The sequence below is a fragment of the Electrona antarctica genome (assembly GCF_951216825.1).
Source record: "Electrona antarctica genome assembly, chromosome: 11".
NCBI lineage: Eukaryota > Metazoa > Chordata > Actinopteri > Myctophiformes > Myctophidae > Electrona > Electrona antarctica.
Genome location: NC_136792.1, coordinates 5,988,256 through 6,015,032, shown reverse-complemented (window position 1 = coordinate 6,015,032; position 26,777 = coordinate 5,988,256). Strand labels below are relative to the sequence as shown.

Genomic DNA, 26,777 nt, shown 5'->3' with positions numbered 1-26,777 from the left:
TGGCAACCTTGCGGTTCCCATCCGGCCACTCTACCCCTGAGCCACTGCCACTCAATGTTCATTGAATACTTTAACTTAGGGGTGGGCGATATGGTGATAAATTATCGTATTGTGATGAAATGTCTCCACGATAAGCCTTTTCAGAGATATCGCATATCATGATACAGTGAATGCACATTCTATGATTTGCAGTTCGATATCTTCTTAACTCATTTAGTGCCAGAATTGTTTCAGTCCGTGTCCTGCCCCTGCCGGCGGATACAGGGGTGACTTTTATTTTGAAGATCCCCAAAATGTACCCCAAAATCAGGAAGCAAAATCGGATATAACTAATTTGGCTATCGTCTTTTTAAAAGTCATCCGGTACAGTTTCAATCCATGGCAGTCTAAAATCCGATCCACCACGGATCAAACATCATTACTCAGCAATGATCTAAAGATATTTAGAATACCTCAGTGTGTGGCTTACATTTAAAAAGATTACCACCCAGCACCCACGTCGATGTACGTAGCCATCTCTTTTAATATGCCATGGTTTCGCCTTATTTCCATCCAGTACATCAGTTAGAAATGAAAGTCTATGAGTGAAGCAAAACCTTCACTGCATAACAGATCTCTTAAGTTAGGACTGTGCTCTTAAGCAGTCAGCGTTAAAGCGCATTAAAAAAACCCAGCCAGGGAACCTCCATGAGGTTTCTTGCATCAAAATATGCTATTGTATGTAAAAGTTGGAATGCACTGCAGGCAGCAAGTGGTACTATGTATGCACAGCTCATGAGAGGAGGAGATAACTGTTGTGGAGAGAGCTGTCTCCACAGTGCTGACAGCTCGCTGCCTAAAATAGATAAAGATAAACAAAAGCGCTGGGCCTTTGATGCTGGGTTCCCGCTACTCCTTAAAATAGAGGGGCAAACATCCCAGCGGTGGGCATCGATACTGGGGGTGGGGTGGGGGGGGGGGGGGTAGCTGGGCCCTATACTGCCCCAGGGAACATGAGGTCACTGCACAAAGACTAGAACCTGAGAACATTGTCTGCATGTTCAATGTGCTGGTGGCAGCTCGCCGGCTATACCTGTCAGTGACAAATTCTTGGAAAGTTGAAGGGCCAAGTGTCACAGGCACGTGTGTACACACACAAATAAAGAGAACGCACACACATTTTACAATGTCTATATACTCAAATTAATGTGTGGTCTGTGCTGAAAATAAAAAAGTTGAAATCAAATCCAGAGCAGATGTTTCTTTATTGTAATCAATCTCTCTCTCGGTCTCTCTCTCTCTCTCACTATTCCTACACACACTTATTATTACTGTCAAATTAATAGATTTTCAATGCAGACTGATGTGCTTAACCCATTTTGACCTGGGAACGATTCTGCAAATGTCTTCTAAATCCTGACTGTTTTCTTGAAAAAGCTATGTTTTTCTATGTCAGTTGTTCTCAAACACTTTCATGTCACTTTTCACGATTCTTCAAAAATAGCAGACCTACAAGCTCGTAGCGCGCCACTCGGTGGCGCGCTATGAGCTTGTAGATCTGCTATTTTTCAATAGCTAAAGCATAACAAAAGGGGTTCCTGCCCAAAATGGGTTACGTTTTAAGACACAGAAAACTATAGCTGGCTGGTACAGTGCCCTGGTCTAAAATGAGACCAACTGTGTCATGAACCACTGTACTCTCCAGTTCATAAACCACTTTCTGGCGGTATAATCTCTAACTCTATGCTATGCGTGTCATCACATGGTGACCTGGCTACAGACACAGAGTGACCACTCCCATCTGGAACTACGCGTGTCATCACATGGTGACCTGGCTACAGAGACAGAGTGACCACTCCCATCTGGAACTACGCGTGTCATCACATGGTGACCTGGCTACAGAGACAGAGTGACCACTCCCATCTGGAACTATGCGTGTCATCACATGGTGACCTGGCTACAGAGACAGAGTGACCACTCCCATCTGGAACTATGCGTGTCATCACATGGTGACCTGGCTACAGACACAGAGTGACCACTCCCATCTGGAACTTTGCGTGTCATCACATGGTGACCTGGCTACAGACACAGAGTGACCACTCCCATATGGAACTATGCGTGTCATCACATGGTGACCTGGCTACAGACACAGAGTGACCACTCCCATCTGGAACTATGCGTGTCATCACATGGTGACCTGGCTACAGAGACAGAGTGACCACTCCCATCTGGAACTATGCGTGTCATCACATGGTGACCTGGCTACAGAGACAGAGTGACCACTCCCATCTGGAACTATGCGTGTCATCACATGGTGACCTGGCTACAGAGACAGAGTGACCACTCCCATCTGGAACTATGAGTGTCATCACATGGTGACCTGGCTACAGACACAGAGTGACCACTCCCATCTGGAACTATGCGTGTCATCACATGGTGACCTGGCTACAGACACAGAGTGACCACTCCCATCTGGAACTATGCGTGTCATCACATGGTGACCTGGCTACAGAGACAGAGTGACCACTCCCATCTGGAACTATGCGTGTCATCACATGGTGACCTGGCTACAGAGACAGAGTGACCACTCCCATCTGGAACTATGCGTGTCATCACATGGTGACCTGGCTACAGAGACAGAGTGACCACTCCCATCTGGAACTATGCGTGTCATCACATGGTGACCTGGCTACAGACACAGAGTGACCACTCCCATCTGGAACTATGCGTGTCATCACATGGTGACCTGGCTACAGAGACAGAGTGACCACTCCCATCTGGAACTATGCGTGTCATCACATGGTGACCTGGCTACAGAGACAGAGTGACCACTCCCATCTGGAACTATCCGTGTCATCACATGGTGACCTGGCTACAGACACAGAGTGACCACTCCCATCTGGAACTATGCGTGTCATCACATGGTGACCTGGCTACAGAGACAGAGTGACCACTCCCATCTGGAACTATGCGTGTCATCACATGGTGACCTGGCTACAGACACAGAGTGACCACTCCCATCTGGAACTATGCGTGTCATCACATGGTGACCTGGCTACAGAGACAGAGTGACCACTCCCATCTGGAACTTTCCATCGCTGCTTCTTCTTCTTCTGAGCGGAAAAGCTTGTAAAAGCACTTCAAGCACAGAGTCATCCAGAGGCAAATGTCATTAAATCACGGATGGAGGTGAAAGATGACTTTGGCATTGGTGTGGCTTTGCTTGCTGACGTTTACTTTTAAATAAACTAGGTTTTGCATTTTTAATGTCATGGATTTACATTTTCCTGATTCAGATTAACGTCCTAACCCATTTTGGGCGGGAATCCCTTTTGGCGTTTTAAACATTATGTTATAATTTAGCTATTGAAAAATAGCAGATCTACAAGCTCGTAGCACGCCACTCGGTGGCGCGCTATGAGCTTGTAGGTTGTAGGTAGGAGCTTGTAGGTCTGCTATTTTTGAGGTCAGGTCAAAATGGGTTAATATTGGTATCTGCATTCCCCGTTTTACTGCTGAGGTGGTAGATCGGCCGCTTGGGACTCGGAAGGTTCCCGATTGGAATCTGGGCTCCCGATGTGTTAGTGTCGGAGTGTCCCTGAGCAAGACGATGAACCGTGATCTGCTCCCGATGTGTTAGTGTCGGAGTGTCCCTGAGCAGGACGATGAACCGTGATCTGCTCCCGATGTGTTAGTGTCGGAGTGTCCCTGAGCAAGACAATGAACCGTGATCTGCTCCCGATGTGTTAGTGTCGGAGTGTCCCTGAGCAGGACGATGAACCGTGATCTGCTCCCGATGTGTTAGTGTCGGAGTGTCCCTGAGCAAGACGATGAACCGTGATCTGGTCCCGATGTGCAGGTTGATGCTTTTCATGGTTTCCTCTGCATCATTTACGTTCATGATGTACATGCCCATACCCGAGGCGAGGTTGGCGAAAGGGCCTTTCTGTGTGAAGTTTGCATGTTCTCCCCGCGGGTCCCCTAGGGTAGGTAGGTACCCTCACAAAAAACATGCAGTAATCCTGGTCTCTAAACTGCCTCCCCCTGGCCAGCCGGGGCGCCTGACGGAGGGGAAAGGAACTGGTTGGAATAACGTGTTCCTTCCACGCGCTACGTCCAACCAGGGAAACTCCCCCCTGTCAGGTGTAAAGGAGCAACTTGGACACTCAGGCATGAAGGAAGCATGAGTTCAAGTCCGTTGCTCTCCCCATGTCTCCCATATATGGGGACTAGGTTGGCAGAGGGTGTGTAGAGCCCAGGATCACATTAGATAATTGACACAGGGGTGAAAAATGGGTTACAAAATCGTGGGATAAAAAATATATTGAGATGTACATCTATCAACTCTAGTTTACCGATGTACATAAATGGAGCTTCCCATGGACAGTTTTTGTGTGAGTGTTAAAATGTAATTTTATGATTACAGCTTAGTTTACTGCTGCAAACTCAACACACCAGGGCACAACATGGATGGTACTATGCGTTTGCATTTTATTTAATTACTAGTACCACACCTGGTCCATTCAATTCTCCAAATAACAATAAATGGACATATTCTCGTACTTGGCACAGTAGAACATGAATGGCAGCTGAGACAGAAATGTCATTCATCTTTGTTTGTGTCAATGGATGTATGTGTGGTCATCTTATGAAGACGTTCATCACTTTTAGAGGACTCAATAAATTGCAGTAATGTTTAGTTCTAGGGAAGAGTTTCAGCTACAGGTGACGATGTGATATTTGTGACTTCTAAGGAGAACTATTTGACTTTTGAATAAACGTAATGTGTCATGCCCCCCCCCCCCCCCCCCCCACACACACACACACACACACACACGAGACAGCTAGTGTCTACTGGCTCCACTCTACTAACACATAAAAAGCTGGTTTCATTTAGAGCAGGTAAAACACATTCCTACGGTCCACCTCAGGCCACCTCAGACCACCTCAGAACCCCCTTCCCTGCCTGCCACAGGCACATTTTTGGGGTTCAATAAGGTTCAATAACGACTTGCTAAACAACATAACAAAATGCTAAGTCATGCCAATCAACAGCTGTGAGGTTAAGACCTCAGCTTCTGGACCGTGATGTACCCTCTAGCCGGCCAGGGACTGACTCATGAGAGTGCCTCCCCTTCACTATCAGCTTTTTAATCTGAATAGAGGAAAAACCCAAAAGGATACGTACTGTATCTGCCAACTTACTTAAAATAGTCCTAAAACAGAACATACTATCTCAGAACAGATTAACCTGCAAGTTCTTATTACTTGCACATTTGCAATTGTATCACTGCACATTTACTTTAAATTACAAAGACATACTTACTGTAACTACAAAGGATTCTCTAGGAATTCTCTTGGTCTGCTTTATTTTGTTCTTATTTGCATGTCTTTATATAGTAGTTTGTGCAGACTAAAGCCTGATTGTCTCCACCAAGCCGAAGGCATGGGGAGAGAGTATGTTTTGCTCTCCGTCCGTCCGTGTGTGTGTGTGTGTGTGTGTGTGTGTGTGTGTGTGTGTGCGTGTGTGTCCGTCCTTCCGTTACGAGCTAATCTCCGGCACCGTTGCCCCGATCCATGCCAAACTTTGCACACACACACTCCCTGGATGCCAACGACAAACCTCTGCCCCAAATATTCCTCAACGGCCTGTTATAGCGCCACAATGAGGCCGATTTAGGCAAAACACATTTCTGTAGATTACTCGTACACATTTTATCCATACATCACACAATTCAGTATACACTATCTCCATAGTCATGTGATCAACACGGATCTGCACCATTTCCCATCTTCCATCCTGACATGATTGGTCAGTTTGGAACAAAATGCCACAAATCACAAACAGTGTCCAATTTCAGTGAAATTATACACACACATTTCCACTAGGCCGAGGACGGCATGCCACTATTTTTGAGTGGTGCAACCACTCCAAGGAACAGCAATGTCCGTGACTATGTGTAGAGTACCAGTAGGGGCAAAAGTGGCGCTGTTGTGCCAGAAACAGAGAGAGAAAGATAGTGTTGCACTGTTGCCTGCTAATTACAGAGAGAGAGAAAGAGAGAGAGGCAGGGGGAGAGGGGAGTTGCACCACTCAGTTCACACGCGTGTGATTTTTTTTTCAAAATCAGCCTCACGGTGGCGCTATAACAGGGCAATTCCTGTTTTACCTATAACTGCATCGATCTGTATACAACTTATGTATGCGTACTCCCTAGAGGCCATGGAAAAACATTTTCCCTGCATCCCTCCACATCTGCCGGTTATAGTGCCACCATGAGGCCAATTTCTGCAAAACACATTGTTTATGTTAGTCGCACAGATTTCATCCAAATCTCACGCAAATCGGTACATGATCTCTGTAGTCATGTGATCAAGACGAGCCTGCTGGATTTCTCAGATCCTACTCTGATTGGCTAAGATTGCCCAAAACATGCTGCAATTCAACACATTGTGAGCTTGTAGATAGTATAGGCTATTTCCACTCGGCTAATTCCACTATTCACGTATAAAACTAATTACATTATGTATGTTATTTGTCATAACTGCCTTGTGCAACTTTTGTTTCTGAAGCCTAAAAGCCAAAGATGAATCAAATATGAGTTGATATGTTCCAATGCTCAATGTCAAACACAATTAAGTCATTAATCACAATTATTTTATGACAATTAATTGTCAACTAAAATGTTGTAATCGTGACAGCCCAAATTGTGAGCTTACAGATTGCCTTAGTTTTTTGTGTGTGACACTGTATGCAAAGTATAAATCGGGTCCGAGGTTAGCAACACGTTGATGAACACTATAGTCTGCATTTATGACCCAATAAGATCAGTCCTATTCGATGTCCAAGGCAGTGGACAGACATGGACCCACAGGCGTCCATGTCATATAAAACGCTGCGACTTCACAGCATGCCGTATAATGCAGTTAACAGGTTTGAAATATACCCAGGCCAGCACTTCGACACAGTCCACATGTGTCCAACCAGCCAAGCAAGCAAGCGATGATGACCAATTGTTCCTTACAGGCAAGTGCAGCATTGCTGGAAGCACAAATTCCTTCAGAGGTCAGGAGTTTTTTAGCCACATGAAAGCGTGCGTCTATTCGGGACACGTCATAATAGGAAAACATTTAAGGGAAATGCGAACCTTCACCAAAAACCTACAAGCTCACGGGTTATGTCATGAGATTTGGTGCGGAGGGAATATGGCCATGTAAAGACACCTGAGGGACCCGGCCCGCTCACAGTGGTTAAAATGGTATAACTACATCCCATAGATTTTTCAAAGAAAATGCAGCACATCAAAAATAATGTCATTATGATATGCAAAAATAAAGAAAATACATGATTTCAAGCAGAGAGGGAGAAAAATCAAACAAATTAGGCCTTCATCTACTGTATGGCACATGACCTGAGCCTTCACTGTAATTTAAGCTCTGGTGGATGGCTGTGTAAACTCATTTGGAGCATCTAGAGTAAAATCGTTAGTCATCTGTTTAGGTTTCAGAGATCTAAATTAAATCTGATAAAAAAAAAAGAAATTCACCCAAAAACTTGGAAGAATTGCAGCACATTGTTCCCCAGCAGCTTACTTGTCAATGAAGGTCCCAAACAGAAGCCTGATGGTCCTCTGGATGTTCTGGGTGCAAAGCCAGCTCCACTGTTGTTTCACGAGCAGACACAGGACGTCCAGAGCCATTTCAGCCAGCGCCGTCTCAGACACTACACCTGCCATGTGGAAAGTAAACACAACACAAAATGCAATGGCATGTCAGTGATTCTCATCCTTTTGAATTTCAAGGACCCCCCAGTTTGATACGCATCAGGCCACAGACCCCCATTTGATAGAATGTTTTATCCCTGGGATCCCAGTATACACTGTAAAACCTTTAGTGTTAATTTAACAAGTTAAGTTACACTCCGGTAAGGGTAACTTTGGAATACACAACGATTTAGCTGGTGAACCCCTGCCTTCCCCTCAAGGACACCTTGACCAGACAGTGGCCTTGTGGTTAGAGTGTCTGCCCTGAAACTGGGAGGTCGGGGTTCGATCCCCGGCTGGGTCATACCAAAGACTGTAAAAATGGGACCCAATGCCTCCCTGCTTGGCACTCAGCAGCAATGGGTTGGATTGGGGGTCAAATCAACTAATGATTCCCGAGCGCGGCGCACGCTGCGGCTCACCGTTCCAAGAGATGGGTCAAATGCGGAGAACAAATTTCACTGCGGTAACGTCTGACTAATCGTACGACTTTGACTTTGACCTGGCATTCCCCAAACCAAGCTGCTGGTTCTCTACGCTTCCATGTAGTTCATTCTGCTCTCATGGTGAACCAGGTCCCCCGATTAGAATAACAGGAATAGAACACGTTTTTTTACTTTCATGTTTATCACTCCACCTATAATATATCTAGACAGTCCTGAATTTCTCTACTAAATCATATCCAATTGATGTTTCATATCTAATGGATGTTTTGTTAATACTATTATCAATAATAGTGGGAGCAGAGGCTTTTGAACCCCTCTGTGGATCTGTTCAATAGTTGCTCATTGCTCCTAATAGCCAACATGTGTGAAATGAAGAGGACAAACAATTGCAGGTATGTGTAATTGTACTTGACCAATACCTCCAAAAGAACATACAGGTCAAATTGAAATCCAATCAAACCGTTCATCTATATAGTACATCAATGGTGCCCTCTAGTGGTTGAACTGCTAGTCTAGTGGGACATTTCAATTGCCTATTTTGCCAAGTCAAGCCAAACTTAATTTCTATAGGAAATTAAGCAAATTTGTACTTAAAATAAGGTTGGCAGTGGAATTCGGACCCTCGGGTCAAGGGGCTTCAAGGAGTTAATGGTTGCGGGGCTCCTGGAAAGGGTGAAGGGTGGACATAAGACACACAGAGGACCGTGGTGTGGGAACGCATGTGGGAAGGTTAGGAAAAAGCCTAGTCTGCTCCCACTGTGGCTGTAAGTCTGAGGGATGTCTGGAGTGCGACATCTCTGAGACGTCTGGTCAGTGAGACTAAGCCAAGCTCTTCATTCACCCTTGGCCCTGGCTGTCCAGACAATGACCAGACAACCAAAACAGGTCTGTTTGGATTCACTTTAACAAGGAAACTCCCGTTCCAGTGCAGCATGAAGACATGGCGATAATTTCCGATGATGCGAGTGAGATCATAAATTATTGTCTATGACAGTAAGAACGGGGCACTGTGTAACAGTGCAATAAACTATAAGGTGGAATAAACCTAGATCTAGTAACAAACAGTAACCATGATGTAGCCTACAGCAGGTATACAGCAGGTTACAAACAAGAAGAAAATGTTAAATCTCTTGAAGCTAAATTCATATTTTCTCTGCAGATTCACAGGGAGAGGAGAATGAAGGGCCTTTTTGAAAATGTTAAAACGTCTTCAGTGGCACCCAGTCATATTCCTGTGACTTCAGATGCGTCAACAAAAAATTCAAGTATAATGACTCACAACTATGCCATACATCACAAAGCACACAGACTAAACACACAAGGGGATGCTGAGACGCATCCTTCAAAGTAGAACTTTATCACTTTTATGTCCTTACTGTGTAATGTACCGAATACCGATCATGGAGAAAGCTGTTCTCCTGATCACACGGCGTTGCTGACAGTGCGTACATACATATACTGTACGTAACACAATGCATAGTGCAGTTCATAAGGTTCTCAACGGCAGAGACATGAATGCACTATTTGCAGTCAATTTCATAGATATAAATATAAATATGGTTTGAGAGTTGAGTCAGTCTGCTTTCACATGACACGAAAAGAACGAAAATTTTAAAAAAAATGCAATGACTTAGTCTCGGTCAGAAACTGTCACATTTGATGACAGTATTGTTGACAATACAGACATGATACCCGTATGACCAATACATACGTAAATGGAAATAAGACTGGATTCCTTCAAATAAAACAGCGGAAGCAACGGCTGTATTCTGCCGATATTACAATCCCTGTCTTTCATCTCACATTCAAATGTAATCTAAGATTATGTCTAATATACATGTACATGTTGCATTTCAAAACAACAAAAGACTTTTAGAAACCAGAACACACACACGTACAACCGCGTTCTTCTCTGATACCTCTAGAAGACAAGACATGTGTGGAACCGGGAAGAAGACCAAGATGTGTCATGCCGAAAGCCTCTCAATCTCTAACCTCGCCTCGAGCCAAGACTGATGTCAGAGATTCCAGCTGTCCGTGTGGGTGTTACAGTACATAGACTTTATAATTATTTCAGTACAGACAGAACAAACACAGAAGTGCTGCTGCTGTCCAAATCCATGAGCCATCGCTGGACAATGCAGGACCACTATGAGTCAAGTCAGTCACTATCCCAGGGCAGGCAACAGGACCACTATGAGTCAAGTCAGTCACTATCCCAGGGCAGGCAACACTTGACTAATCCATTGATACCTGGAACGCATCCATGTCACGTTAGCGTTAGCATTTTAAACATTATGTTATAATTTAGCTATTGAAAAATAGCAGATATAGCAGATCTGCTATTTTTGAAAAATCGTTAAAATGTGCCTCAAATCTTTCCGAAAATTGTCATGATTTAGAAAACTTTTTTTTTTTAAATTTCGACGTCAGGCCTGAATGGGTTAACGTAGACTCGCCGTGTTCCAGACACCCACGTGCAGCACACATGAGCTCGCTTAAGCGGAATACATACTCCTTACTTTTCTTTGGAAAGTGAGGTGATATATAACTACAAATTGCCATCATTCCGACTCTTCCGAGCATCGGAAGGGCAGTCCCAGAACCTTTCCTGTGCACCTCCAGGGGTGGTGGTGGTGGGGGGGGGGGGGGGGGGGGGGCTGTCCCACACGCCAAATCAAGTTTCACTGGCGCAATTTGGGGCGATCGTTTCAGAGAAATTTTAAACAAACTACCAAGAGACGCCATGACCGGATTACAGGTAGAACTAAGGATCATAAAGTGATTATGTAGATTTGTGTATTACAATTCATGTATTTGCTGATGGTTGATTGTGTTTATATAAGCCTTTTAAAAATATATATTTACCAACATTTACCAAGTATTTTCTTTAAAAAAAACCTCCCTACCGCAATTAGGCTGCTATATATTACACATGTACATTGTACGTACACACGTATGTACGCACAGAGAGACTTGGCCAGTTTAAAAATGCATTTTATAAGTTTGCAGATGTAGCAGCTAAATCTGTCCATGTAAAACCTACTTTTTAGAACTATATCTTAGTTATAATAAGACTGAGCCAACAGTTACAGTAAGTTTAGTTTTTCAATGTGTGCTGTGTATTCTGTTTTTGGGACACATAGGATTTTTCATTTTAGTTTTTTTTTTCTAATTCGGTTAGTTTTTTTTCGTTTTTATTTTTGAAAATGCCATTTAAGTGGATTGAATAGGTAAGTATTATGTAATAAAACTAAACATAGCATTTAAAAACATATTCAGTTACAGATGAACCGCCAACCATCCACAAACGAAAACTAAGCACATCTTGTCTATAATTTCAGGTAATTTTAGTTAATTTTGTAAACACACAATACAGTTTCAGTTAGTTATTGTTCATTTATTTTATTGTAGTTATTATTTAGGTTTACATATTTTGTTATTTTAGTTTTTGTTAGTTTTAGTTAAATAAGAATAATCTAGCCTGTACAATGCAGACTATCTAGCCGCTAGATTTAGTCTGCAGAAAGTGTTGCCGCTGCCATCTAGTGGATGAATTGGATAATGCTCGATGTCTATGTAAAAAGTACAAATGCTTTTTGCTTTTCGAGAGCATGTTTAGGCCTTTGGTGCATGTGCAATGGTCAATAACTGGTAGGGAGTAGGGCAGCAGGATCTTACCGAGCTGCTGACCCTGATCCCATTCTGTCAAGCTGTTCTTCTTCTGGCAACCGCAGACTCCTGCTTCTCTGAGCGATAGACAGTCTTCCCTTTCTGACTCTGGATCCTGGACCACCTGCAACCTCTCCTGTTCACTGATGAAGTCCTCCAGATCTGCTGGGGACATCCCGCTAATCACCTGGGAGAGAAGACCATCCCATCAGCTACTGTACTTGTGTGCAAAATGTCTTGTACCCGGTTATTATGTTGTATATATTGTATAGGCTTCTGGAGGTATTTTTCATGGATTTATTATTTGGCTGTTGCACGATACGTACAATGTAGCGTTGAAAGTGTAATTATGTATTCTGCCGCTTGGTCAGTTCCCACTTGAAAAAGAGACGCAGTCTCAATGTGTTTTTACTGGTTAAATAAATAAAAAAAATACTGAATAAATCATCATAATAATAATAACAACTAGTCCATACCCGGGGATATGCACACTCAAAGTATTTGCAGACTTTGGGTTATGTACTGTACACAGTAAACAGTAGGGCGGCGGTGGCTCAGGGGTAGAGTGGCTGGATGGTAACCGCAAGGTTGCCTGTTCGAACCCGGGCTCCCCCAGAGTTAGTGTCGAAGTGTCCTTGAGCAAGACACTGAACCCCAAATTGCTCCCGATGTGCTGGTTGGTGCCTTGCATGGCACTTGCATGCACACATCCCTAAAACAAAGCAGTATAATAAGACAACAGCCGTGTGTACCTCTCTGACTGGACCTGTACTCTGCATAGATGAGTCGTGCTCAAGTGTTCTTGAGCCTGACACGGGATGGAGCCAGGCTACTCTGAACCCCTGAATGCTCCCGAAGAGCAGGTTACATGGTTTTCCTCTGCCATCGGAGTATGAATGTGTGTGTGAATGGCTGTGTGAATGTGCAATCTATGCAAAGCGCTTTGGATAAAAGCATTATATAAATGGACCATTTTACAACAACATACCATTCTGCTCTGTCCCCAACCAAACTGCAACTGTGGTACTGGTCTTACATCAGAGCCATTCATAAAAGGGCCGCCCTTGCTGGTGAAGCGCAGACGAGACCTGGGAGCAAACACACAGTCATACACACATGCATGCGTATTCACTCGTATCGTCGCTGTAAGGCAGAAACATTGTTTCATATTTTTGGATTTAAAAAGAAAATTGGCATATTTTATACTTTGTGGTATAAAAAGCAAGGCTTTTGCACACCTACAGGCGACAGGTGCGTAGGAGAGGGTACGGTGCCCAAAAATGAAAAAGGAACACCCACACACTATCTTCAAATGCAGTGACCAACTTTTATTAAGGGAAACAGCAACGTTTCGGCCTATCATCTTTATGATAAATTATTTAATTAATTTATATGGCTAAAGATAGCCTGATGAAGGCTGCATAGGCCGAAACGTTGCCGTTTCCCTTAATAAAAGTTGGTCACTGCATTTGAAGATAGTGTGCGGGTGTTTGTTCCTTTTTCATACTTTGTGGTATAACAGTGTCGCACGAAAAAAGTAGCAATCTACAAACTCACTTGTGACGTGCTGCGACTTTGTACATTTTCTATGTTTGAAAGATAATAATTAGCCTCTAATGACATGCCCAAAATATGGACACCAGGTAAATAGTCTGTCTGTGGCTTTCATACATGTTTTACCAATGAAAAGTATTACCAAGAGCTTGAGACTAAATAATAAATACATGGCCCCGATTCACTAAGCTGTTTACACCAGTGGTTCCCAAACTCTTTCATGTCAAGGACCCCCAAATTGACACTAATTAGCCCGCGGACCCCCATTTGAAAAATATATGCCAGGGACCCCCCATAAGAGAAGATTTGTACGGCTCTAGCAGAGATTCTCAACGCGTTTAATTTCAACGAACCCCAGTTTGACATGCATTAGTCTACAGACCCCCCATTTAATAGCATTTCTATCTCTGGGACCCCCAATTTATATTGTAAAATCAATGCAAATTTAACTCTGAGAGCGTACAAATGGAACCAAATGGACCCGTTAGGGTCCATTTGGTTCCATTTGTACACACACTGATAAGGGTCCATTTGGTTCCAAATTATAATTTAGCTGGGTCCCCCCTGGAACTCCTTCAATTACCCCTGGGGGCCTGGGGGTCCCCGGACCCCACTTTGGGAAACACTGGTTTACACCCATATTGTGGGTGTAAAGGAATTTTCCAAACTTCCCACGATAGTAGTCAGTAATCGTTTTTTGTTGGTGAATATTCCTGAAAAGTAAAAGGTTTTGGACATACAAGGTTTCCGCCCAACAGCAATGACATACAGACACAAATACTACAGTATGCACAATACTAGCTCTGGTCCATAGCTCTAATGCGTTTCATTTAGAGCTACATTACTCTCAACTTCCGCCGCTCGCATGAATGCAGACCAGCCTCTCCTCTTTAGCGTAATTAAAAAGAACGTTTTTGCTACTCACCAAAACAAAAGGCGTATAAACTGTACTTTTTGGCCAGAAAGGGATTTTTTTTCACCGGAGGAAAAATATTCTCTATGAGGCAATTCTCTGGGCAATATCGGTACAAGGCGCAGCGGAGTAACTAAAAGTATTTTTTTCCCGGTGGAAACAAAATCCCCTTTTGGCCAAAAAGTACCGTTTATACGTGTGGTGGGGGGCTCAGAGTGCGTCCACTAAGGAAAGTAGGCTTTCTAATGACACAACCCGCCTTTGTTTTGGTGAGTAGCAAAAACGTTATTTTTATTTACGCTAAAGAGGAGAGGCTGGTCTGCATTCATGCGAGCGACGGAAGTTGAGAGTAACATAGCTCTAAATGCAACGCATTTGCGTTGCATTTAGAGCTATGGACCAGAGCTAGCACAATACAAAGTGGTGAATCATGCTATACACATAATGAGAAGAATGTCGTCATCTGATCAGCAGATATCTCAGACTCTCCACTAAGTAAAGTTAACTGTAGTCATTCACCATGTCTGGAGCTGACTGTCACGTTGCATGAACAGGCTTTGAGGGTTACCATAAAATGGACTTAATACTCATGTGACTATGGGCAGTATTATGAGTGTCTTAAAGCTGCTATAAGCAATATGTCAAAATCTTAATTACCTTTTTATTTTATTTTATTTTGGTATTCAGACAGCCAGCAATGGGTAGAAAATGTAGTCTCTATGACACATCTGAAATGCCCTTGAACAAGGCATCAACCACTACGATGAAATGTGTTCTATGAGCAGGGCCTGGCTGGAAACAAGTTCTTGAGCTTAGCCCAGATACCCTGGGTAAATATAGATTTCATTTCATTTCATCTAGGGGCCACAATCTGCATTCAAAGATTTTCCTAGAAGCTTTGTCATTGGTCGATTTGCCTATCTGCTTCCTGATTGGTTAGTCATTGCGACCGGGTTTTTTTCGACCAATGACAAAGCTTCTAGGAACATCTTTGAATGCAGATTGCGGCCCCTAGATGTGTCACAGAGACTACATTTATTTTGGGAGCGTTCTACCCATCGCTGGCTGTCTGAATACCAAAAAAATAAAAAATAAAAAGGTCATTAAAATGTTGACATATTATTGCTTATAGCAGCTTTAAGTACCAGGTCTTATTACTTAACTTAAGACCTGGAGGCGTGATCAATGCCATGTGGCTATTCTGAGTGGCCAAACAGCATTGACCACGTCTCCAGGTCTTAAGTTAAGTCATAAGACCTGGTACTTAAGACACGCATAATACTGCCCTATGTAGTAAATGTGGCAATTGATCCCCATTGCAGGAATGTTCTGCAGTTACCTCCTCTTAGACCTTGTTGTCCAACATAAAGTAATGTTAAGGTCATGTCCCTCCATCATACCTAGGTTAGGATTGTTAAATGTTACTTTGTACATTCATGTACAGCCATGTTGAACCATACTTGCTCTTGTTCTTGTCAGATATCTTCCCTCCCTCCAGCTCGTCGTTGTCCTCGGTGGGACTCTGGGGCTCTGAGCGAGGAGGAAACGCCGTCTTCAAGGTGTCCACGATGGCATTCACCACAATCTATATAGAGTACACACACACACACACACACACACACACACACACACACACACACACACACACACACACACACACACACACACACACACACACACACACACACACACACACACACACACACACACACACACACACACACACACACACACACACACACACACTTGAGAAGACCTTAAGGGCCTTGCAAACGGGGAGCGATAAAACCCGCCTATAGTTCATTTTCAATGAGACCTGCGTTTTTGCTCTGAGAAGTCGCGGTGCGACAACGCAAGCGTATTTACGTGAGCGCGGTCCCGTGAATTGGTTTTGCGCGTGCTCTTTACGTGCACACGCCCACGACTCACCAGACCTGGATTCTGTTTAGCTTTTTTTTTACGCTTGCGTTGTTGCGCCCCTCTTGAGCAGACCTGGAGGAGACCTGTGTTGATCCAGGCAACAACAACGCCTGCGTTCCTCGCTTCACGTTTGCAAGGTCCTTTATCCTGATTCTGCAAGCCCTACCCTCAACCACAACATGCTTAACCCTTACTGTAACCGCAATTCCAACACTACCCCTAAACCTACAGTGTAACCTAAGACCAGACAGTGGCCTTGTGGTTAGAGTGTCCGCCCTGAAACTGGGAGGTCGGGGGTTCGATCCCCGGCCGGGTCATACCAAAGACTGTAACAATGGGACCCAATGCCTCCCTGCTTGGCACTCAGCATCAATGGGTTGGATTGGGGGGTCAAATCAACTAATGATTCCCGAGCGCGGCGCACGCTGCGGCTCACCGTTCCAAGAGATGGGTCAAATGCGGAGAACAAATTTCTCTGCGGTAACGTCTGTGACTAATCGTACGACTTTGACTTGTGTAACACAAGCTCAGTTCATTTTCAGAACTTTTAACACAAAAAACAATTACCATTACCAGTACCGTACCTTGTCTATGCGTGACACAATAAAAGGCTTCTTGACAAAGGCTATCCTAGCATCTGTATTGAGAGCAAGAAACTCCTGCATCTCTTCGCTGTTGGCTGTTTCAGGGATAGCACAGAGTTGCTAGAAAAAAAAGAAGAAAAGAAAAAAAAGACAGAATTTGCTAGTAATGTTAGATAATTTCATAGATATCTAAACCTACCTTTGAAACCAGTTTGACAAAGCGACTCAAAATCACTTTATTATGAAATTATACACATGCAGATATTATGATTATGATGTTAATGTTTTCGGATGCAATGGAGCCAGCGATACAAGAGATTATGTCTGCAGTTCACAGGAATAACTAAAAGCATATCCGTGAAATTAACAACAATAACTAACCTTTACAAAGGTCTCTAGCAATCCTTTCCTGGCTTCAATCTTATCGGTGTCCATGTTTCCAAAAGGCATGTCCGGAAATATCTTCTTTGGCCCCTTCACACCTGGACCACAGCAGTGAGCAGTCGTTAAAGAATGTTTTTACTTAAGTAAAAGTATAAATACTGCAATGTAGAAATATATAGAAATATAAGTAGATGTCCGGAATCCAAAATATACTTGAGTAAAAATACAAAAGTATTGGTAACAAAATGTACCAAAAGTAAGAGTACTCATTGTGCAGAATGTCCCATTTCAAGTTCAAGTTTGAAAATAGATCTACAAGCTCACAATGTGTTGCATTGCAACCCATTGTAAGCTTGTACATCGGCCGAAATGTATATAGGGCTGAAGTGGTTACTGTATGTTTTGTAATAATAATCAAAGTCTACAAAGTAACTAGTAAGTAAAGTTTTCAAATAAATGTAGTAGAGTAAAAGTACAATATTTTGATCAGAAATGGAGTGGAGTAGAAGTAAAATGATTGGAAAATGGAAATTGGAAATATTCAAGTAAAATACATATACCTCAAAATTGTACTTAAGTACAGTACTTAAGTAAATGTACTTAGTTACTTTCCACCACCCAGATGGTGCTAAAATTGAGTACCACAGACGAAAAACAGTCTAAGTCCAAATTTCAGACTGACCCCTCCACGAAAAGGCCTTGTTGTCCTGAACCCTTATCTATCATTTATATATTATGGATCAATAGTGTGGACTTAGACTGTTATTCGTCTGTGGTACTCAATTATACATTTTAAAATGATCAAGGTTGATGTCATCTACAGAGTCACACTTATTTCTAGGTCTACCAAGTACCCAAGATGCATGCTTTCATTATTCAAACTGTAAAGCTAGACTTCACTTAGTTTGGATAAACTACAGTGGCTACAATTAAAAACAGGCCAATCTATTCTTATTGAATGATAAAGTCACCCATACAAGCAATCAATACACTCTATTGGTCCCACCGAGGGTAATTCAGGTCACACTAAGATGTTTCCATTGTAAAAGAAGAGTAGTAGGCCTGGGCCGTGGCTCAGCGGTCCAGGCACCTTGGCTGGTAATCCAGTCTGGCAGTGTGCCGCGGGTTCGACTCCCGATCCCGACGGCCTTTACTGCATGTCTTCCCCCCATCTCTCTCCCCATTTCCTGTCAGCCTACTGTCTGTCCCTCCATAAAATATATAAAAATAAAAGGCGAAAACCACAAAAAAACATTAAAAAAAAGTTGTAGCACAGAAATAATATCTTGGTGTATGTAGCCTACATTCTGTGAGGTTAGGCTACAGAATCTAACTGCACTAAACAAGGTCAGCAATGCATGATGTAATTAGTTATGCATGTTAAATGAACCTCTGGTAAGTTATTCAAGATCATTTTTCTTTCCGGATAAGGGTCACATGATTGGGACAAAGTCAAGGAAGGCCATGTCGTGACTAGGGGCTCCATTTTCGTCACCGCTAAACCCCATATCCCTAACCTTCTTTGCCTTTTTCACTATTTTGAAAAACATTTTTGAATAGTTCAACTAGCCAATCTACATTGATACATCGTGAGCTTGTAGACTGGCCATTTTAACTATTCAAAAATGTTTTGTAAAAAAGGAAAAGAAGTTTAGGCATAAAGGGTTTAGCGGTGACGAAAATGGAGCCCTAAAGGTGGCCTTACACTAGCCGATTTTTTTCAATCTGAAATCTGATAGCACCACACACTACAGGATAATCGGAGCAGGGCAGAGCAAATATCAAACATTCTTGATGTTGATCGGGCTGATCCCGATCGCGCTTTGAGCGGTCGGGCACCCCCCGAGCGTCAAAAATGCCCGATTATCGGCTAGTGTAAGGCCACCTTTAGTATGGATGCTAGTTGCAAATGTAGCAAAGGTTATATGTTTCCATGTGAAAACATCATAAGGGTGATTTATGCTCATTTGTGAAACACAACATAGCATATCTACATGCTCACAAAACGTTGCAGCGCAACTGTGAGACAATGACAATTAAGTAGAACGTGTGGATGTGGATTAGTGTGGATGTGGCTTCAGTCATTACCCCAGCCAAGATATTAAAGCTAGATTCACAAGGGGAAGTAGTCAGTCACTCACAGGCCCCTTTTCCACCGGTTGGTTCCCAATGGGAACCGGTTCAGTTCTTTTTGGTTTTTAGTCCATGAGCCAGAGCTCCAAATTTAGAACGTTAATTATGAATTGTATGTGCAAAACCATACCTATATTAGATTGTTATCACCATGAAACCTCCCCAATTGAGTACTTACACGAAGACAATGATGTATTGTATTACAAATTTTACATTTTTTAATATGCAAATGAGGCCTTATGTAGGAAATTATGCAAAAATAATCAAAAATATGAAAAAGCTACTACTGTGGAAGGGTTATCATGTATTAATTTACTTGTATTGAACCTATAAACAATGTAATATAGGTCTAGTTTTCCCACCAATTTTGGAGCTCTGGCTCATGGACTAAGAACCAAAAAGAACTTAACCGGTTCCCATTGAGAACCAACCGGTGGAAAAGGGGTCACAGAGCCCTAATTCAGGGGTTCTCAACCCGTGGGTCGCGACCCCTCGGGGGGTCGCCAAATTATTTTAGGGGGTCCCCAAATTAGCAAAAATAGCAGACGTACAAGCCACCGAGTGGCGCGCTACGAGCTTGTAGATCTGCTATTTTTAAATAGCTAAATTATAACAATGCTTAAAACACAAAAATGGGTTCCCGCCCAAAATGGTTTAAGGTTATTGTAGCAGTCAATTTATATTGGGGGTCGGAAGGGGGCGGGGCGGGGGTCCCGAGACGTTGCCAAAGCATTTTCGGGGGTCCCCGGCCAAAAACGTTGAGAACCCCTGCCCTAATTGACAGAAACCATAAATAAAGCCACCTTGCACACACAGCATCTTGTGTTTTTTACCTTTGATCAATTTCCGCAGGTCCTGCTTCTCTTCCAGACGGGTCTGCAGGTTGAGGAACTCACTGTATCGTCTGTTTACTGTGTGATAGGCCACAGGATGAGCAGGGAGTGCTGCGCTGTTATCACAGACAGTCTGGGTGGACTCGTCCGTCTCATCAGAGCCTTGCTGGAGAGATGCTGGGTTCTCACAGCCCACCACTGTCTCATACTATAGAAAGCAAAACGCACCAGATGTCTTTTTCATTTGCATCGACAGGCCAATATTTCGATGATTACGATTTCTGTAATGTCATTTTTAGCATTTTGAATTAACTATACCAATAAGTGCAAAGAGTGTATAGTAGTATGGGTCCTGTAATCCAAACAAACCCCTTCTAAACATAAAGAGTGTATAGTATAGAGGGTCCTGTAATCCAAACAAACCCCTTCTAAACATCCTCTTAGCTCTCATCCTTGTACTGGCGCTTCCCTTTATAGAATATTCTAGGATCATTCACTCTGACCTATTGGCGACCGATAACCAATAGTTGAATGTTGATTGCTCAGCAAGTCAGCATGACATAATGCATCATATTAATGTACTATCTATAATGTCAAAATTGTAATGACCTTTTTCTTTTGGTAGTCAGACAGCCAGCAATGGGTAAAACGCTCGCAAAAACATTTAGTCTCTGTGATCTAGGGGTCGCAATCTGTATTCAAACATTTTCCTGCAAGCTTTGTCATAGGTTTTGATTGGTTAGTTTGGTGATTGGTTCGTTTTTCGACCAATGACAAAGCTTCTAGGAACGTCTTTGAATGCAGATTGTGGCCCCTAGATGTGTCAACAGAGACTACATTTTTGGGGGAGCGGTTCACTCATTGCTGGTTGTCTGAATACCAAAAGAAAAGTCATTAAAATGTTAACATATTATTGCTTATAGTTACTTTAAAGATAAGAGTGTAGAGGTGCCAGAGCTCTGATCTACTTGCCTTAATAGTGTAGAGGGTGTAGGGGTGAGAGCCAGTGCCACGGTGTTCCTTGGCTGTGATAGTACCAGCGATCCGGAGGTTCTGGATGATGACCGGTCCCTCTGGGCTGCTGAGGGGCTCAAAACTGAAGGAGGGGGACGGGGGATTCAAGGAACTGACCACGGCCAGCTCGTTGGTGTTTCCCATCCCCACTTGTTCTACCCCGAGAAGGAGCTCCCTGGCTGGGTTTGAGGGGACAGAGCAGCTGTCCTTCCCCGCGTCCTGGAGGCTGTTTGAATGGGAATCCCCCTCCACCCTTCGGGACGATGGGGAGTCACATACACAAGTTAGTTCTAGCGGTTCTGAGTTCACCAGTACTTTGGGGCCAACCACCAGGTCAGTGTAGGCATCCTCTTCCAAGTCATTGCTGTTCTCAGTGGGGGTGGTGGATTCTTTCCACCCGTCAGGCACGCCCTCCTCTTGAACAATCATGAGGAGAGAATCCGTCAAGCTTTGTTTGTAGTCGGCTGACGGGGAGTCCAGATCGGAGTCGTTTTCCTGGTAGAATGGGTTGGACTTCCCCGGTCTCAGGTAATGTCTTAGAAAAGTTCGACTAGGCTCTTCCTCGTCAACATTGTTCTGTGGGCACATGTACATGTCCTCAGAGTCGATCGCATCGTACATGGGCAGGTCCAGCGGGACTGTCCCTGCATCAGTGGGTGTTTGCGACTCAACCCGCAGAGTCATAGAGGACGGGGGGATTTCAGGATACTTCTGGAGCCCTGATTTGTTCTCCTGCTGTCGAGGAGGCTCAGACTGAGCAGAGGGGAGTGCAGGTAGTAGTGTTGTTGGTGGCGCTAATGGCGGTGGTGGTGGTGGTGAAATCAGCTGCTGTGTTCCAGCTAACTCTGGCTGTTCGTTGGACTGGGAGTTTGTAAATACTTGTATCAGCAGTATATTCAGCCAGTCTGGGTCCGACAGCTTGGTGATGAGAGGGAAGAGGACATTGCAGGTGATGAGCTCCCCGACGATCAATCTCCCTGTGCGGCTCTCCAGGTGAGGTGGCGGAACCAGGACATGAAGCAGCAGGTCCACCACGGACCGGGTGTAGTTCACCTCCGTGGCTGCACTCCGCATGGCGGGGTGAGGCATGCCGTTCTCAGAGTAGGCTTTCCACAGCATGTCGCTCTCATCACTTGGGTTTTCTGATGAAAGCTTCTCCAGACCCACTACTTCCTTGGCTTTTAAGTAGCTCTGCAGGTGGCTGCCACACAGGTCAAGGGTCCTCTTGGTCAGCATCTGTTTTCAAACGTTATTAAGAATTGCCCTTATACAAAGCATCAGCATAAAGCGCACACACACGCATGCGCACACACACACACACACACACACACACACACACACACACACACACACACACACACACACACACACACACACACACACACACACACACACACACACACACACACACACACACACACACACACACACACACACACACACACACACACACCTGAAATCATTCCACTTTCACTCGGGTTCATAATAGTGGTTACCTTGTGGTCGACCCGTCTAGCACGTGCCTTCAGCTCCATGCCCATGAGAACCATGGCCTCCTGCACCTCCGTCTGGAAGCTGGTCTCCGTGGACACAGTGGAGTACCATGAAGATACAAAGTCCCTGATGATCTTCTTCACTGTGTTCTCAATCTCCTGGTCTAACTGCAGCTCATCCTCCGCAGTGGTTTCAACCTGGATTCAGAATCAAAATACACATCATTGCCTACAGAGAAGAGACTGGAGCAGCACGGACATTTAGAGCCTTTTATTAGGTACTGAGTACAGTATACAAAAACGACTAACGTTTCGACCTTGAAGTCTTCATCAGAGTCATGAACACATCATCAAATTACGTTATCATTGCTGTCTGGAAGAAATCACCTAACTCCATTTTGGAGTTTTTTTGTGTTTGTCTTTTTAATAAATCAATGCTATTGACCTTTACGCCTGTGTGTTGGTTAAAAATATATTGAACCAATGGAAAGTATTAAAAAGTGCTTCGGCAAAAACCTCTTAACTCCATTGGATCCTCAAAATATCTGCCAAACCAGCTAACTCCACCCATTTAGCCATCACTTTTTCTTTCTTTTTCCATAAATCAGTGCTATTGAGTATTGAACCAATGAAAAGTATTAAAAGGTGATTTGACTGAGCTGGATGTTCTTTCATTTCCTGAAAAATGAACATTTTGGAGTTAGGTGGTTTCTGCCAGTCAGTCAGACAGCAGAGTTATGCATGTTGTCATGTACAAGGACTTTGCTTTAGCTCGTGGTGCCCTGACAACTGACAATGAGCGAGTCAGTGAGTGAATGAATCGCATAATAACGTACCTGCTCCAGGGCGATAAACCTCTCAAGGTGCACTACTACGCTGTTGGATTCCAGTGCCGCCTGCGAGCCGAGCCAGCCGCCCAGCACAACCAGCAGGCTGGTGAACGCACACAGCAGCCATACGTTCACCAGGAGGTGGAAGAGCACCAGCCAGGCCAGCACCACAGCGAAGGCCAACAGGCAACTCAGCACCTCGGCCATGCCTGGCTTAGCAGCACCTCGCAGGATGAGACGTACCGTGGTGACCATTCATCTCAGGATGAATCTCAGGACCTTGAAAAACAAACAAAGTTATTATAACCATTTAACCCATTTTGGGCGGGAACCCCTTTTGGTGTTAGCATTATGTTATGCTTTAGCTATTGACAAATACCAGATCTACAAGCTCATAGCGCGCCACCGAGTGGCGCGCTATGAGCTTGTAGGTCTGCTATTTTTGAAAAATCGAAGAACGACTGACATAGAAACATAGCTTTTTCAGAAAACTGTCAGGATGTAGAAGACAAAAATGGGTTAAACCTAATAGACTAGACTTGGTCAATTGGACCCGAGTTTGCTCTGTACTTGGGACCTTCCCTCTATACAAAATCTCTTCGTCGAAAATTGCCAATCTATAAGCTCACAACGCACGTTGTGAGCTTGTGGATCGGCTATTTTGGCTAATGTTCCCCACAGAATATGGATACTGGGGTTCAAGTGTTCAACCACAGTGTACCCTCTGTTGGGATGAGTGCATAAGACAGAAACCTATCTTGGATTTTGATTGATTGATGAACAGGGACATCCAGCACCATTGGTACTTCACTAATATTCATATATTCACTGATGATTCATTTAGATCATTCATTTAGATGCATTTTGCAACACTACATTTTCTTATAATGGGATCAATCTAGAGTTGCAATACGGAGTCACGTGGGGTTGCTGAGGAACATGGCCGCTTGAAACGGAGCTCCCAACAGAACAACCCAAATACCTCAAAATGTGACAGATTAAGTTTACTCTAAAAATAGAGTTGCAATACCTCTATTGACAGCCCATTGATCCAAATTGCATTTCCGATTAAATTACGTTAAACTCACCAACATTGCAGCTGTAGGGAAAGCTTGAATTATCCTCTTTCAAACTGTAAAGCGTTTGTTTCATATAAATATCCACTGGCACTGTAGACTATCCACTGGCACTGACACTGTAGTTATGAGCTACTTCCTGTCAAGAAATTCTGTGCAGGTGACTCTTTTTGTTAAGTGTTGGAGTTTGGAAGCGCTCATCGAAGTCACTGCGACCCTGCATACCACCCATTTCTAATTTGCACATAATGCGGGAGGCGGTAAGTCCCGTTAATAAACTTGAGTGCTTCCAAATACAAACTCCAACACTACACAAAAAATATCACGGCACGGAATTTCTTCACAGAAAGTAGCTCACAACATGTCTACGGTGGATTTTTATGAAACAAACGCTTTGCAGTTTGAAAGAGGATAATTCACAGCTGCAATGTTGGCGAGTTTAACGTCGTTTAATACAAGCAGATCGAATGGAGGGTATTGCAACTCTAGATTCATCCCATTATAAAAAAAGATCTAGTGTTGCAAATTGCGGCTAATCATTAATTTACTGGATATATATATATATATATTCACTGATGAGAATGTACATAATTAATTTATAAATTATATTTTTGCTAGACTGTAGTGGCATGAATATACAGTATCTATGCACTCAAATTGATAGACTGTACAAATATAATCATTCTTATTCATTGTTCCTCTCATGTATTCACTCACTATTACTGCTGTTGCTGGTATGCCCCCCCCTCTCTCTCTCTCACTCTCACGCACGTGCGCAACACACACACACACACACACACACACACACACACACACACACACACACACACACGATCCCATGACAGACATTCCCTTAGTCACAGCGTGGAAAGCTGCTTTGCTCTGCATGATTGATTGTGTAACCATGAATGATGCAACTAGTGTTCCTTCAACTTGGAAAGTTAGCGATACTGTAGTGTACGTATAGTCAGATGACCAGTGTAATACCGGCGGTATAAAATCAAATATATTGTAATGAAAGATGTGACGCGTTAAACAATTACTTGTACGATATGACTTTGTAGAAAAACTACTATTTAGCCATCTACCCAGCCTTATTCATTTCTGAATTATTGAATTATATTCCATCATGTCCCAATGTGTAACTGTGCTAATGACAGCAGCAACATGCTAACTATACTGTATGTAGAATTACAGAAGGGTATTCACAACTAGCACAACAAAACCTAATGTGGTGTTTAGCCATCAGTAATTTTAGCTGACGTAAGATAAACGTTTCATATTTAACGTACCGGAGTGGTCATCATAATTGGGTTAGGGGGAATTCTTGCGAGCTGCTCTCTTCTCCATGCAATGCATTATGTAGGGCAGTAATGTGACAGCTCGCTCCGGACAGCTCCTTCTGTTGTTCTCTCTGTTTACTTCCGGGTATAGTGACGCATTTTGACAGCGTCTGAGAAATGCTGGGGGAAATAAAATAAAATAAAATAAAATAAAATAAAATAAAATAAAATAAAATAAAATAAAATAAAATAAAATAAAATAAAATAAAATAAGATAAGATAAGATAAGATAAGATAAGATAAGATAAGAATAAAATAAAATAAAATAAAATAAAATAAAATAAAATAAAATAAAATAAAATAAAATAAAATAAAATAAAATAAAATAAAATAGTAAATTAATTAAAGTACATTACATTACAGTCATTTAGCAGACGCTTTTATCCAAAGCGACTTACAATAAGTGTATTCAACATAGGTAGGGAACAAAAACTACTAATCACCAGAAGTTTTTAGTGCATTTTCTGCAAAAACAAGCAACCAAGAGTATACCTAGCGCTAAGGTAAAAGTGCAATATATCAGCTACCTATTTCCTTAACCAGATGAGACAAAATAGCTAAATCAAATGAGCATGAGCTAAAACAATTAAGTGTATCGACTAAACAAGATCCAATAAACAATACAACAATAGAAAACAAGCGTTCGTACAACTAGTTAACAACAAGTAGGTCAGGCAGAGAGGAAGGGTAGTGTTTCCTGAAGAGGTGGGTTTTCAACCTGCGGCGAAATATGGGCAGTGACTCTGCTGTCCTAACATCAGTGGGGAGTTCATTCCACCACTGTGGGGCCAGAACAGAAAAGAGTCGTGACCGTGTGGATCGGCCAGAAGGACCCTTGAG

At 43.1% G+C, this 26,777-nt stretch overlaps 1 protein-coding gene across 1 annotated transcript in view; it reads right to left on the bottom strand.

Moving 5' to 3' along the window:
* snx19b (sorting nexin 19b) overlaps positions 1 to 25,998 on the bottom strand; it is a 58,867-nt gene extending 32,869 nt beyond the window's left edge. The window contains exons 1-11 of the mRNA XM_079514366.1: positions 25,887 to 25,998; positions 23,525 to 23,797; positions 22,692 to 22,886; positions 21,154 to 22,431; positions 20,182 to 20,389; positions 17,213 to 17,313; positions 16,832 to 16,951; positions 15,788 to 15,912; positions 12,849 to 12,948; positions 11,870 to 12,047; positions 7,573 to 7,708 (exon numbers count right to left, since the gene is read on the bottom strand). Coding sequence (XP_079370492.1) covers positions 7,573 to 7,708; positions 11,870 to 12,047; positions 12,849 to 12,948; positions 15,788 to 15,912; positions 16,832 to 16,951; positions 17,213 to 17,313; positions 20,182 to 20,389; positions 21,154 to 22,431; positions 22,692 to 22,886; positions 23,525 to 23,773 — 2,690 coding nt within the window. The 5' untranslated portion in view covers positions 23,774 to 23,797; positions 25,887 to 25,998. The remainder of the gene's footprint in view (positions 1 to 7,572; positions 7,709 to 11,869; positions 12,048 to 12,848; positions 12,949 to 15,787; positions 15,913 to 16,831; positions 16,952 to 17,212; positions 17,314 to 20,181; positions 20,390 to 21,153; positions 22,432 to 22,691; positions 22,887 to 23,524; positions 23,798 to 25,886) is intronic.
* Positions 25,999 to 26,777: the final 779 nt, after the last annotated feature.